Below are 13,619 nucleotides of genomic sequence, written 5' to 3' on the forward strand. Positions count from 1 at the left end.
CTCCCGCTGGGCCAATCTGTGGCACTTTTTCCATCTGAACACAGAAAATCTGCAGATAATCTAGAGGTGTGTGGGCAGATTTAGGAAGCCAGCTGACACCCCAGAGCCTGTCTTATTTCGTGTGTCCTATACGTATGCACTGAAGGCCCGCCCCTAGGATGTATCTGTGTGTGTACTGTATATAGGAGGGGCAGAGGGTGGTGTAGATGGGATTTGTTAGGATTAGTGATCGCTGAGAAGAGCACACAGCTCCCCTCTCCTGGCTGAGCTGTTATGGGGTCACATTGGGGGTTAGCTGTGTCCAGCGATGACGGGGGAGGGGAGTTGGGGGGTCATCCGCCTTGCTACAGAACCACTAATCTGGGCTGTGTGGTGGGATGAGGGGGGGAGGGGACACAGACAGACAGACGGATATCTGACACAATCATGTAACCGCATCTCTGATCTCCATTCACAGGATCCGCCGATTATGTTGTTGAAATGAAGTCTGAATGTCACTTCAGGAACGGCACTCAGAGGGTGAAGTTTCTTGACAGATATTTCTACAATCAGGAGGAGTCCGTCTACTTTGACAGCGATGTCGGAGATTTCATAGCGAAGACGGAGTTCGGGAGACCCGACGCCGAATACTGGAACAAGGATAAGGATTTCATAGAACAAACAAGGGCCGCAGTGCAGACATTCTGTGTACACAACTATGGTGTCCTACACAGTGTCACTGCTGACCGGAGAGGTGAGACTCCTATACATCTCTATGATACTGGGAGGACTGGAGTCGGGGTGGAGAGTTCAGTTTATGACGGGAGGAGTGAGACTCCTATACATCTCTATGATACTGGGAGGACTGGAGTCGGGGTGGAGAGTTCAGTTTATGACGGGAGGAGTGAGACTCCTATACATCTCTATGATACTGGGAGGACTGGAGTCGGGGTGGAGAGTTCAGTTTATGACGGGAGGAGTGAGACTCCTATACATCTCTATGATACTGGGAGGACTGGAGTCGGGGTGGAGAGTTCAGTTTATGACGGGAGGAGTGAGACTCCTATACATCTCTATGATACTGGGAGGACTGGAGTCGGGGTGGAGAGTTCAGTTTATGACGGGAGGAGTGAGACTCCTATACATCTCTATGATACTGGGAGGACTGGAGTCGGGGTGGAGAGTTCAGTTTATGACGGGAGGAGTGAGACTCCTATACATCTCTATGATACTGGGAGGACTGGAGTCGGGGTGGAGAGTTCAGTTTATGACGGGAGGAGTGAGACTCCTATACATCTCTATGATACTGGGAGGACTGGAGTCGGGGTGGAGAGTTCAGTTTATGACGGGAGGAGTGAGACTCCTATACATCTCTATGATACTGGGAGGACTGGAGTCGGGGTGGAGAGTTCAGTTTATGACGGGAGGAGTGAGACTCCTATACATCTCTATGATACTGGGAGGACTGGAGTCGGGGTGGAGAGTTCAGTTTATGACGGGAGGAGTGAGACTCCTATACATCTCTATGATACTGGAGTCGGGGTGGAGAGTTCAGTTTATGACGGGAGGAGTGAGACTCCTATACATCTCTATGATACTGGGAGGACTGGAGTCGGGGGGGAGAGTCCAGTTTATGACGGGAGGAGTGAGACTCCTATACATCTCTATGATACTGGGAGGACTGGAGTCAGGGTGGAGAGTTCAGTTTATGACGGGAGGAGTGAGACTCCTATACATCTCTATCAGTTTATGACGGGAGGAGAGAGACTCCTATACATCTCTATGATACTGGGAGGACTGGAGACGGGGGGGAGAGTTCAGTTTATGACGGGAGGAGAGAGACTCCTATACATCTCTATGATACTGGGAGGACTGGAGACGGGGGGGAGAGTTCAGTTTATGACGGGAGGAGAGAGACTCCTATACATCTCTATGATACTGGGAGGACTGGAGACGGGGGGGAGAGTTCAGTTTATGACGGGAGGAGAGAGACTCCTATACATCTCTATGATACTGGGAGGACTGGAGACGGGGGGGAGAGTTCAGTTTATGACGGGAGGAGAGAGACTCCTATACATCTCTATGATACTGGGAGGACTGGAGACGGGGGGGAGAGTTCAGTTTATGACGGGAGGAGAGAGACTCCTATACATCTCTATGATACTGGGAGGACTGGAGACGGGGGGGAGAGTTCAGTTTATGACGGGAGGAGAGAGACTCCTATACATCTCTATGATACTGGGAGGACTGGAGACGGGGGGGAGAGTTCAGTTTATGACGGGAGGAGAGAGACTCCTATACATCTCTATGATACTGGGAGGACTGGAGACGGGGGGGAGAGTTCAGTTTATGACGGGAGGAGAGAGACTCCTATACATCTCTATGATACTGGGAGGACTGGAGACGGGGGGGAGAGTTCAGTTTATGACGGGAGGAGAGAGACTCCTATACATCTCTATGATACTGGGAGGACTGGAGACGGGGGGGAGAGTTCAGTTTATGACGGGAGGAGAGAGACTCCTATACATCTCTATGATACTGGGAGGACTGGAGACGGGGGGGAGAGTTCAGTTTATGACGGGAGGAGAGAGACTCCTATACATCTCTATGATACTGGGAGGACTGGAGACGGGGGGGAGAGTTCAGTTTATGACGGGAGGAGAGAGACTCCTATACATCTCTATGATACTGGGAGGACTGGAGACGGGGGGGAGAGTTCAGTTTATGACGGGAGGAGAGAGACTCCTATACATCTCTATGATACTGGGAGGACTGGAGACGGGGGGGAGAGTTCAGTTTATGACGGGAGGAGAGAGACTCCTATACATCTCTATGATACTGGGAGGACTGGAGTCGGGGTGGAGAGTTCAGTTTATGACGGGAGGAGTGAGACTCCTATACATCTCTATGATACTGGGAGGACTGGGGCCGGGGTGGAGAGTTCAGTTTATGACGGGAGGAGTGAGACTCCTATACATCTCTATGATACTGGGAGGACTGGGGCCGGGGTGGAGAGTTCAGTTTATGACGGGAGGAGTGAGACTCCTATACATCTCTATGATACTGGGAGGACTGGAGTCGGGGTGGAGAGTGTATAATGATTGCTGTATTACGATTGGTTCTCTGCGCAGCATTTATTACATTTACCTTTTTTTTTATTGTATTTTATGCTAAAAACTTTATTAAATATATTGTGAGGGAACAATGAGCGGTGACAGGTTCCCTTGTAGGAGACATTGGGGGTCACAGTGTCTGGGGAAGGGCGGCTCTGACACCAGAAGTGACGAGAAGCTTGTTGCTTCCGGCATCATCCAGCACAGGGATGAGGTGTCAGGTCAGGTGTGCCGGCACTACGCATGTCCTGATACCAATACTCTCCCCAGGTACTCGCCGATACCAATTACCGATACCTTTTCTTCAAGGGACAGGTGACATTTTTTCTAAAACAACACAGAGTGATGATTTGAGATTCTTTATAATAATGAAGAACTGTAACTCAATCCATAAACATACAGCAATTTTATAGGGCTGTGTTTGGGGCTCGCCAGGGCTGCATGTGGGTGCTGGGCTCTCCAGGTGGGTGCTGGGCTCTCCAGGTGGGTGCTGGGCTCTCTAGGTGGGTTCTGGGCTCTCTAGGTGGGGACTGGGCTCTCCAGGTGGGGGCTGGGCTCTCTAGGTGGGGGCTGGGCTCTCTAGGTGGGGGCTGGGCTCTCTAGGTGGGGGCTGGGCTCTCTAGGTGGGGGCTGGGCTCTCTAGGTGGGGGCTGGGCTCTCTAGGTGGGGGCTGGGCTCTCTAGGTGGGGGCTGGGCTCTCTAGGTGGGGGCTGGGCTCTCTAGGTGGGGGCTGGGCTCTCTAGGTGGGGGCTGGGCTCTCTAGGTGGGGGCTGGGCTCTCTAGGTGGGGGCTGGGCTCTCTAGGTGGGGGCTGGGCTCTCTAGGTGGGGGCTGGGCTCTCTAGGTGGGGGCTGGGCTCTCTAGGTGGGGGCTGGGCTCTCTAGGTGGGGGCTGGGCTCTCTAGGTGGGGGCTGGGCTCTCTAGGTGGGGGCTGGGCTCTCTAGGTGGGGGCTGGGCTCTCTAGGTGGGGGCTGGGCTCTCTAGGTGGGGGCTGGGCTCTCTAGGTGGGGGCTGGGCTCTCTAGGTGGGGGCTGGGCTCTCTAGGTGGGGGCTGGGCTCTCTAGGTGGGGGCTGGGCTCTCTAGGTGGGGGCTGGGCTCTCTAGGTGGGGGCTGGGCTCTCTAGGTGGGGGCTGGGCTCTCTAGGTGGGGGCTGGGCTCTCTAGGTGGGGGCTGGGCTCTCTAGGTGGGGGCTGGGCTCTCTAGGTGGGGGCTGGGCTCTCTAGGTGGGGGCTGGGCTCTCTAGGTGGGGGCTGGGCTCTCTAGGTGGGGGCTGGGCTCTCTAGGTGGGGGCTGGGCTCTCTAGGTGGGGGCTGGGCTCTCTAGGTGGGGGCTGGGCTCTCTAGGTGGGGGCTGGGCTCTCTAGGTGGGGGCTGGGCTCTCTAGGTGGGGGCTGGGCTCTCTAGGTGGGGGCTGGGCTCTCTAGGTGGGGGCTGGGCTCTCTAGGTGGGGGCTGGGCTCTCTAGGTGGGGGCTGGGCTCTCTAGGTGGGGGCTGGGCTCTCTAGGTGGGGGCTGGGCTCTCTAGGTGGGGGCTGGGCTCTCTAGGTGGGGGCTGGGCTCTCTAGGTGGGGGCTGGGCTCTCTAGGTGGGGGCTGGGCTCTCTAGGTGGGGGCTGGGCTCTCTAGGTGGGGGCTGGGCTCTCTAGGTGGGGGCTGGGCTCTCTAGGTGGGGGCTGGGCTCTCTAGGTGGGGGCTGGGCTCTCTAGGTGGGGGCTGGGCTCTCTAGGTGGGGGCTGGGCTCTCTAGGTGGGGGCTGGGCTCTCTAGGTGGGGGCTGGGCTCTCTAGGTGGGGGCTGGGCTCTCTAGGTGGGGGCTGGGCTCTCTAGGTGGGGGCTGGGCTCTCTAGGTGGGGGCTGGGCTCTCTAGGTGGGGGCTGGGCTCTCTAGGTGGGGGCTGGGCTCTCTAGGTGGGGGCTGGGCTCTCTAGGTGGGGGCTGGGCTCTCTAGGTGGGGGCTGGGCTCTCTAGGTGGGGGCTGGGCTCTCTAGGTGGGGGCTGGGCTCTCTAGGTGGGGGCTGGGCTCTCTAGGTGGGGGCTGGGCTCTCTAGGTGGGGGCTGGGCTCTCTAGGTGGGGGCTGGGCTCTCTAGGTGGGGGCTGGGCTCTCTAGGTGGGGGCTGGGCTCTCTAGGTGGGGGCTGGGCTCTCTAGGTGGGGGCTGGGCTCTCTAGGTGGGGGCTGGGCTCTCTAGGTGGGGGCTGGGCTCTCTAGGTGGGGGCTGGGCTCTCTAGGTGGGGGCTGGGCTCTCTAGGTGGGGGCTGGGCTCTCTAGGTGGGGGCTGGGCTCTCTAGGTGGGGGCTGGGCTCTCTAGGTGGGGGCTGGGCTCTCTAGGTGGGGGCTGGGCTCTCTAGGTGGGGGCTGGGCTCTCTAGGTGGGGGCTGGGCTCTCTAGGTGGGGGCTGGGCTCTCTAGGTGGGGGCTGGGCTCTCTAGGTGGGGGCTGGGCTCTCTAGGTGGGGGCTGGGCTCTCTAGGTGGGGGCTGGGCTCTCTAGGTGGGGGCTGGGCTCTCTAGGTGGGGGCTGGGCTCTCTAGGTGGGGGCTGGGCTCTCTAGGTGGGGGCTGGGCTCTCTAGGTGGGGGCTGGGCTCTCTAGGTGGGGGCTGGGCTCTCTAGGTGGGGGCTGGGCTCTCTAGGTGGGGGCTGGGCTCTCTAGGTGGGGGCTGGGCTCTCTAGGTGGGGGCTGGGCTCTCTAGGTGGGGGCTGGGCTCTCTAGGTGGGGGCTGGGCTCTCTAGGTGGGGGCTGGGCTCTCTAGGTGGGGGCTGGGCTCTCTAGGTGGGGGCTGGGCTCTCTAGGTGGGGGCTGGGCTCTCTAGGTGGGGGCTGGGCTCTCTAGGTGGGGGCTGGGCTCTCTAGGTGGGGGCTGGGCTCTCTAGGTGGGGGCTGGGCTCTCTAGGTGGGGGCTGGGCTCTCTAGGTGGGGGCTGGGCTCTCTAGGTGGGGGCTGGGCTCTCTAGGTGGGGGCTGGGCTCTCTAGGTGGGGGCTGGGCTCTCTAGGTGGGGGCTGGGCTCTCTAGGTGGGGGCTGGGCTCTCTAGGTGGGGGCTGGGCTCTCTAGGTGGGGGCTGGGCTCTCTAGGTGGGGGCTGGGCTCTCTAGGTGGGGGCTGGGCTCTCTAGGTGGGGGCTGGGCTCTCTAGGTGGGGGCTGGGCTCTCTAGGTGGGGGCTGGGCTCTCTAGGTGGGGGCTGGGCTCTCTAGGTGGGGGCTGGGCTCTCTAGGTGGGGGCTGGGCTCTCTAGGTGGGGGCTGGGCTCTCTAGGTGGGGGCTGGGCTCTCTAGGTGGGGGCTGGGCTCTCTAGGTGGGGGCTGGGCTCTCTAGGTGGGGGCTGGGCTCTCTAGGTGGGGGCTGGGCTCTCTAGGTGGGGGCTGGGCTCTCTAGGTGGGGGCTGGGCTCTCTAGGTGGGGGCTGGGCTCTCTAGGTGGGGGCTGGGCTCTCTAGGTGGGGGCTGGGCTCTCTAGGTGGGGGCTGGGCTCTCTAGGTGGGGGCTGGGCTCTCTAGGTGGGGGCTGGGCTCTCTAGGTGGGGGCTGGGCTCTCTAGGTGGGGGCTGGGCTCTCTAGGTGGGGGCTGGGCTCTCTAGGTGGGGGCTGGGCTCTCTAGGTGGGGGCTGGGCTCTCTAGGTGGGGGCTGGGCTCTCTAGGTGGGGGCTGGGCTCTCTAGGTGGGGGCTGGGCTCTCTAGGTGGGGGCTGGGCTCTCTAGGTGGGGGCTGGGCTCTCTAGGTGGGGGCTGGGCTCTCTAGGTGGGGGCTGGGCTCTCTAGGTGGGGGCTGGGCTCTCTAGGTGGGGGCTGGGCTCTCTAGGTGGGGGCTGGGCTCTCTAGGTGGGGGCTGGGCTCTCTAGGTGGGGGCTGGGCTCTCTAGGTGGGGGCTGGGCTCTCTAGGTGGGGGCTGGGCTCTCTAGGTGGGGGCTGGGCTCTCTAGGTGGGGGCTGGGCTCTCTAGGTGGGGGCTGGGCTCTCTAGGTGGGGGCTGGGCTCTCTAGGTGGGGGCTGGGCTCTCCAGGGCTCTCCAGGTGGGTGCTGGGCTCTCTAGGTGGGGGCTGGGCTCTCCAGGTGGGGCTGGGCTCTCCAGGTGGGGGATGGGCTCTCCAGGGCTCTCCAGATGGGGGCTGCGCTCTCCAGGTGGGGGCTGGGTTCTCCAGGTGGGTGCTGGGCTCTCCAGGGCTCTCCAGGTGGGTGCTGGGCTCTCCAGGTGGGGGCTGGGCTCTCCAGGGCTCTATAGCAGTGTGGGGCTGTCCAGGGCTGTGCCAGCCTCTGCGGGCACAGACGAGGAGGAGGAGTTGTGGGTCGGACCGGCGCTGTCAAAAACAGCTGCCTGAGGTCCCCAGCAAGCACAGCAGCAGCTGAACTTGTTTAGAAAGGTCCAGTATCGGCCTTCAGTATCGGGGCATTTAATGGGTACAGGTACTTGTGAAAATACCCGATATTGGCCCCGAAACTCAGTATCAGTATTGGGACACCCTCAGCTTATTTCGGCTCTCCTACATGTTAGTTGTGGCTCTGCTCATGTAACTATGTTTCTCTATGTTGCAGTGAAGCCAGCAGTCAAGGTTTCCCTAATGCCCGACTATGAAGATTCCCATTCGGAGCATCACATGCTGGTGTGCAATGTGCACGGTTTCTACCCATCGAAGATCGCCGTCAAATGGTACCGGAATAGCCAGGAGGAAAAATCTCAGGTTCAGTCTACAAACATCTTCCAAAATGGAGATTGGACCTTCCAGGTCCTGGTGATGCTGGAGACGGAGATAAAGAAAGGAGATAACTTCAGCTGTGAGGTCTATCACAGCAGCCTGGGAGCACCAATCAGAGTAGACTGGCGTAAGTCTATGGAAAGGGGGTTATATTTAGGGGTGCACTGATACCGAGTATTTGGGTGAGTACTCGTACTGGCCCAAATGCTCCGATGCCCAGCCTGATACTTCCTGTATCAGGAAGCCAGGCAGCGCGTCATTACACGGTGCCCGGCTTCCTGATTGGCCAGCAAGCTGGCTCCATGCTTTCTCGTCACATAGTGACGGGAAGCATGGGGACAGCTTCCTTGCTAATCGGGAAGCCGGGTGGCGAGTCATTACACGTCGTCTGGCTTCCTGAATGGAACTTCCGGTACTCGGTATTTGGTATCAGCGAGTACCGAAAAAGAATTATCGGTACTCGTACTCAATACCGAAATACCGGTATCGGTGCATCCCTAGTTATATTCTTGCTTATATCCTCCATTGTCAGCATTCTTCATTATCCCTTAACCTCCTTGGCGGTATTCCCGAGTGTAGCTCGGGGTTACTTCTCCATACCCTGAGCTACACTTGGCAATACCGCATAGTATTTACTTACCTTGTCCCTCGAGCCGCGCGGTGTTCTCCGGCCGGTGCTGGCATCTGTCTTCCGGGTTCCGTCACCTTGCAAGCGTACGCGTCACAAGGGGACGGAACCGGCGGGAGATTAAAAAAGAAAACGAAAAAAAAATAACGAAAAAAATCGACCCCAAAAAGAAACGAAAAACAGAAGAATCATAGCGCCGGGGAGGTTAAAGGACAACTCCAACGTATGCTCCATTGTCATCCACTGATAAGTTTTACAATAACGTTACTGTAAGGTTTTTCCCATCAGGATATTTCTCAGATGCTTAAATATTTAGTAACTGATCAGAAATCAGAGTTGTGAGACTTGTATTAAAGAGTCACAATGTTTTGATGAAATGTAAATGCTAATAGACATGTGCACCGGCAAAACATTTGTTTCATTTCGGATTTTGCGTTATTTCGTTTTTCAGGATTCGCATCCGAAAATCGATTCATTTTGGGATTCGGACGAAATTCGTTAGCGGTAGTCTGTACGAAGGTTCGTTTTCTTTTCGTATTCGTTTCGTTGCAGTGACATTAAAAAATATATATATATTTTTTTTTTAATGTCACTTTGCTGCATCGAAAATTCGTCCACAAACGAAAATGTGTACAAACTACCGCTAACGCGTTTCGTCCGAAATTTAGTTTGCGGAAATTCGAATTTGGTTTCATTCGTCATTTCTGTGATTCAGAAACTCGGATACATCCGAATAACAACAAAAAAAATTCCAAAACAAATCGCACATGTCTAATTGCTAACAGGATTATTAAAATGTCTACAATATCACTTGGTGAGCGCACTGAGGCTAGGTTCACTTTTTTGTGGGGCAGGAGGGGAAAAACGCTCAGGTGTGAACCGGGCCTAATGCTAGGTTCACACCAGATGCAGTGCGTTCCCGCCCAATTGTGGCCAGAAACGCACTGCATTGCTCACTTTTGTGTGGGGCAGGAGGGGGTGTGGCGAGCCATTGAAGTGAATGGCCCTCTGGCCGCAATGCGATTGCCCGCACGGGACACAAGGCACATTATGTCTGCGGTCCGGTGCGATCAAAATAGTGTTTGCAGCATTTTGATCGCACCAAACCGCAGACATAATGTGCCTTGCGATCCCGTGTGGCCGATCGCATTGCGGCCAGAGGGCCATTCACTTCAATGGCTCGCCACACCCCCTCCTGCCCCACACAAAAGTGAGCAATGCAGTGCGTTTCTGGCCACAATTGGGCGGGAACGCACTGCATCTGGTGTGAACCTAGCATTAGGCCCGGTTCACACCTGAGCGTTTTTCCACGCAAATCACAAAAAGCAATACGTTCTTATGGGACTTGCTCACACCGGCACGTTCGTACGAACGTGGAACGCGGCAAAAAGTACATGTTTTTCACATGTTCTGATTGTGGTTGAGGCCGCAAATCCGTGGAAAAACATGCGCCTATTAAAAATTGCGTGTTTTTGTCCACGCATACGACCGCGCCAAACATCCAGCTGAATTCCAATCGCGCATGTGTAAATGGAGCTTCAAGTCTGTGCATGCATATATAGCATGCACTAATAAGTAGCCAATGGGAGGGGGCGGGCACAGCGGGCTCTGCCTCTAGATAGGCGGAGCCAGCTGTCACTCACACAGCTGGGTGGATCCAGACATAATTGTCGGGATCCGTCCCGGCTGCAGCGCTTACAGTATATCACAGGCAATAGCTTTGGGTCACAGGCGGAGGTTAGTATATGTCCTCCTGTGACCCTTAAGAGAACTATGGCCCTCCGTACCATCTTGTCTTGAATTGTATTGCGATTGTAATGTCTTCCTTATATTGTAAAGTGCTGCGCAAACTGTTGGCGCTATATAAATCCTGTATAATAATAATAATAACTATGGGGAAAAACACAAACCCCATAGTTCTCCTTTAAAGCCCATCCCCTGCTTTCCCCCCTGAATCTCCCTCTTTAAACTCCATATATTAAAAAGTTCCCTGAATGCATACCATAAATCCAGGTTTCTTCCAGCCATTATATGACACGTCCTTCTTCTTCCTGTCCGGTGTCAGTGGTAGTCAGTCCGAAATGCTGCAGAGAACAGCGCCCACGTGACTTTTACACCTCTCTCTGTATCATTCTCTTGAAAACCCGGGATGACATGATGATGCACCCTTAAGGGGTGGCTCCATGACACCCCAGGGCTCACAGGAAGTGGCTTCAGCTATGCCGGGTATCATTCAATTTGGAAGACATCTGAGCCCAATGTATATGGAGAACACGACCAGCAAGAGGGAGAGTATTGCAGCAAATCTGCATTTTTTTATTTACTGGTACTGGGCCTCGATTTACTGAACTTGGAGCTGGGCTTTGAGCTGTACCAGATGCAATAGCATCAAACTCAGAAGTGGCTGACAGAGAATTATGACTGTAATGCTGGTAGAAATTGGTTGCTCGTGCTTTATCACTGCATCATATTTATTCATAGAACCCCAGATGTCAGACTCGGCAACAAACAAGGTGGTAACCGGAGTTGTGGGATTTGTGCTGGGGAGCGTACTCATCATTGCCGGAGTGGTTGTCTATATGAGAGGTCGCAAAGGTAACTAAGAAGCCTTTTGTTGTCTTCCCAATATCAAATGTGATGTAAGTCATGTTTTTGACTATTTTTTTTCTTTTTATAGCTCAAATGACATTCCGCGGACCACAGACTGAGCGTAAGTTTTTGGGGTTTTTTTGCATGACGTTTCTAAAAACAATAGTGAACTTAAAATATACAAACTTTCATTGAATACATGTATTATTACTGGGGATGGCTCATTCAGAATTGGCATAAAAAAGCCAAATTCATAACAAAGTGTTTTGTAGAGCAGATTTTAAATAACATCATTTTTAGACACAAGCGTACTTTTATTTTTTAGATTGATGGAGCTACTTTTAAAGACTTTAAAACATATAAAAAGATTGGTTTAGTCTTGTACAAGAAAATCATTTGTAGGAGATTATTTCTGCAAGGTAAGAAGGGCATGGATTATTACCTATCAATGAGCCATTAAAACCCAAATCCAGCCACATATTTTTAGTTTCAGTTTTGGATAGCACGGAAAGGGTTTGAAAACCTTTCAGACTTGTATTGTTGGTTTCCACTCAATTCTTGTTTGAGTGAAAGATCTCAGATTGAACAGGAAGCGAGGGGAAATCTTAACAAGACTATCAGGTCTATTCACAAAAGGGTGAAGAGTTTGGAGAAGGCCGGAGAAGAGAACAATCTAGGACAGCGGTTCTCAACCTTTCTAGTGCCTTTGATAAAATTGCCCAAGTTGTGGTGACCCCTAACAGTAAAATTATTTTCGTTGCTTCTTCATCGCTGTAATTTTGCTACCGTTATAGCTAATAGATAGCGGCATCCGGCCGCCCGGGAGAGAAACATTTTCTCCCGGAAAGGTTTACTAGAAAGGGTCGCCACCAACAGGTTGAGAACCACTGTTTTAGAATATGTTTCTTGTAAAGTAGTATTTAGTTCTGTTCCTTTGTGACATTAATATGGCTGTTCACCACGGCTAAGTAATATATATATATATAAATCTATCTCTCGATATCTCTCTCTCTCGCTCTCTCTCTATATATATTTCTCCTTTAATTATTTTATACTAATGCTGTTATTTATTCTATACCTTTTTCAGATTTCATACACTCATAACTGAGAGACGTTTTGTTGCTACTTTGCTGATTTTATCTTCCTGCTGTACAAATTGTAAAGCTATCCTGTTGGAGGTTCCAGTCCGTCATGTTATCCGAAGCCCAGCATGTAATCAAACAATCAATAAAACATAAAAAGTTGAAATGTAAATTGTCCTAGTATGTGACAGAAGAAAGAGTTTTTTTCATGGCCTGACTATAAAATTCAACATTTTCAATTCACTACGATTTTTTTTTTTTTTAAAGTAACTTTTAAGATGCATGGGGGGGATTTATCAAAACTGGAGCAGCTGCCCATGGCAGCCAATCAGCTTCTCTCTTTTATTTTCAAATCTTACCTGAGCAAACTGAAGAAAGAAGCTGATTGGTTGCCCTGGACATCTGCTCCAGATTCTGTCTGCTCCAGTTTTGATACATTTCTCTGACCGTATCTATTATTTTGTGTATTCAGGAAAGGTCTTGTAATACCTGTATAAATAACTTGTAATACCTATATAATGTGCCTGGAAGTGTGTTGTAAAATCTTGCCATGCACTCTACAAACTTGGCCAAATTAAAAAAGAGTAGTTTCTATGCAGGTTCCAATTTTACCTTCACTAAAATAATCTACCAGCATTAGGCTCATTTCTGCTGAAGATGGGTGGAATTACACAACAGGTATTTATTTCCCCTCCGGCACAGACAGACAGAAGAGATTGAACAGGCCGCTGTATTTAGTAAAGCAGACATTAACTGTTACATTCTTATTTTACCATCTTCTTTAGATCCACCAACAAATAAATAGTGCACGGTTCTGCCTGACTGGATACAAGTTTATTGGATTGCTTAGATAGGCTTTCACATTACATAGTTTTTGTAAGTCTAAAGGAGATTGTACAATCAGATTGTAATGTATGGCCAATAGTTTGACTTTACTAAAATAACATGTGCAACATTGTACATGTTAAATGAAATCTTCAGTAGATAGAGATAGACATCAGTAAATGTACTTAAGATCAGGTTCCATAACATTGAGCCCAATTCATATCACTTATTGCACTAGTTTTAATTCTAGGTGTGTTTGCTTTGCCCAAAATCACACACTGTGTGATTTTGTGTTAGCCGCCATCCTATGGCCCTGAACAAGCTTAGAGGTCCTAATGACAAGAGAATGTGCTTAATACAATAGTGACATTTTATGTAAATAATTGCCTTTTATGTAGAGGTGGGTAAAGCAGGGAAAATCAACTTGGCCCACAATCTGTTAATCAACCTATTAATAAATTCGCAGCAGCATGTGAGAACTAGGATGGGGGGGGGGATGTTTAAAGTGACACTAAACTTAGAAGTTACATTTAAAAAAATGCATTCAAGTATCTTAACTGTTAGCAAAAATGTATCTTATTTTGTATCACTCGACTGTAGAGCCTCCAATCATCTCTGAATTCACAATCTCAGGTTTAGTGTACTAATTTGTATTGAGATTGTAGTGGTAGTGAGCTTGGAGCGGTGACTACTTTACAACACACACAGGGACCATGGGGAACACAAGTA

General features: G+C 52.1%; 1 protein-coding gene across 1 annotated transcript; it reads left to right on the top strand.

Moving 5' to 3' along the window:
- The first annotated feature begins 442 nt into the window (after positions 1-442).
- Positions 443-12,126, top strand: LOC108788366 (HLA class II histocompatibility antigen, DRB1-15 beta chain-like). The gene is made up of 5 exons (XM_018558121.1): positions 443-733; positions 7,606-7,893; positions 10,876-10,989; positions 11,072-11,104; positions 12,071-12,126. Exons 1-5 carry the CDS (start codon positions 481-483, stop codon positions 12,085-12,087), a joined length of 705 nt encoding a protein of 234 aa, XP_018413623.1. The 5' UTR covers positions 443-480; the 3' UTR covers positions 12,088-12,126.
- The last annotated feature ends 1,493 nt before the right edge of the window (positions 12,127-13,619 follow it).

This window comes from Nanorana parkeri, unplaced genomic scaffold (assembly GCF_000935625.1).
Source record: "Nanorana parkeri isolate BGI_ZX_2015 unplaced genomic scaffold, ASM93562v1 scaffold321, whole genome shotgun sequence".
NCBI classification, from domain to species: Eukaryota; Metazoa; Chordata; class Amphibia; order Anura; family Dicroglossidae; genus Nanorana; species Nanorana parkeri.

Bases quoted from the DNA above. Each gene is read 5' to 3' on its own strand.
- LOC108788366 (XM_018558121.1), top strand. From the start codon at position 481: ATGAAGTCTGAATGTCACTTCAGGAACGGCACTCAGAGGGTGAAGTTT. The intron at 7,894-10,875 runs GTAAGTCTATGG...ATTTATTCATAG, and splicing joins ACCAATCAGAGTAGACTGGC to AACCCCAGATGTCAGACTCG. The intron at 10,990-11,071 runs GTAACTAAGAAG...TTCTTTTTATAG, and splicing joins CTATATGAGAGGTCGCAAAG to CTCAAATGACATTCCGCGGA.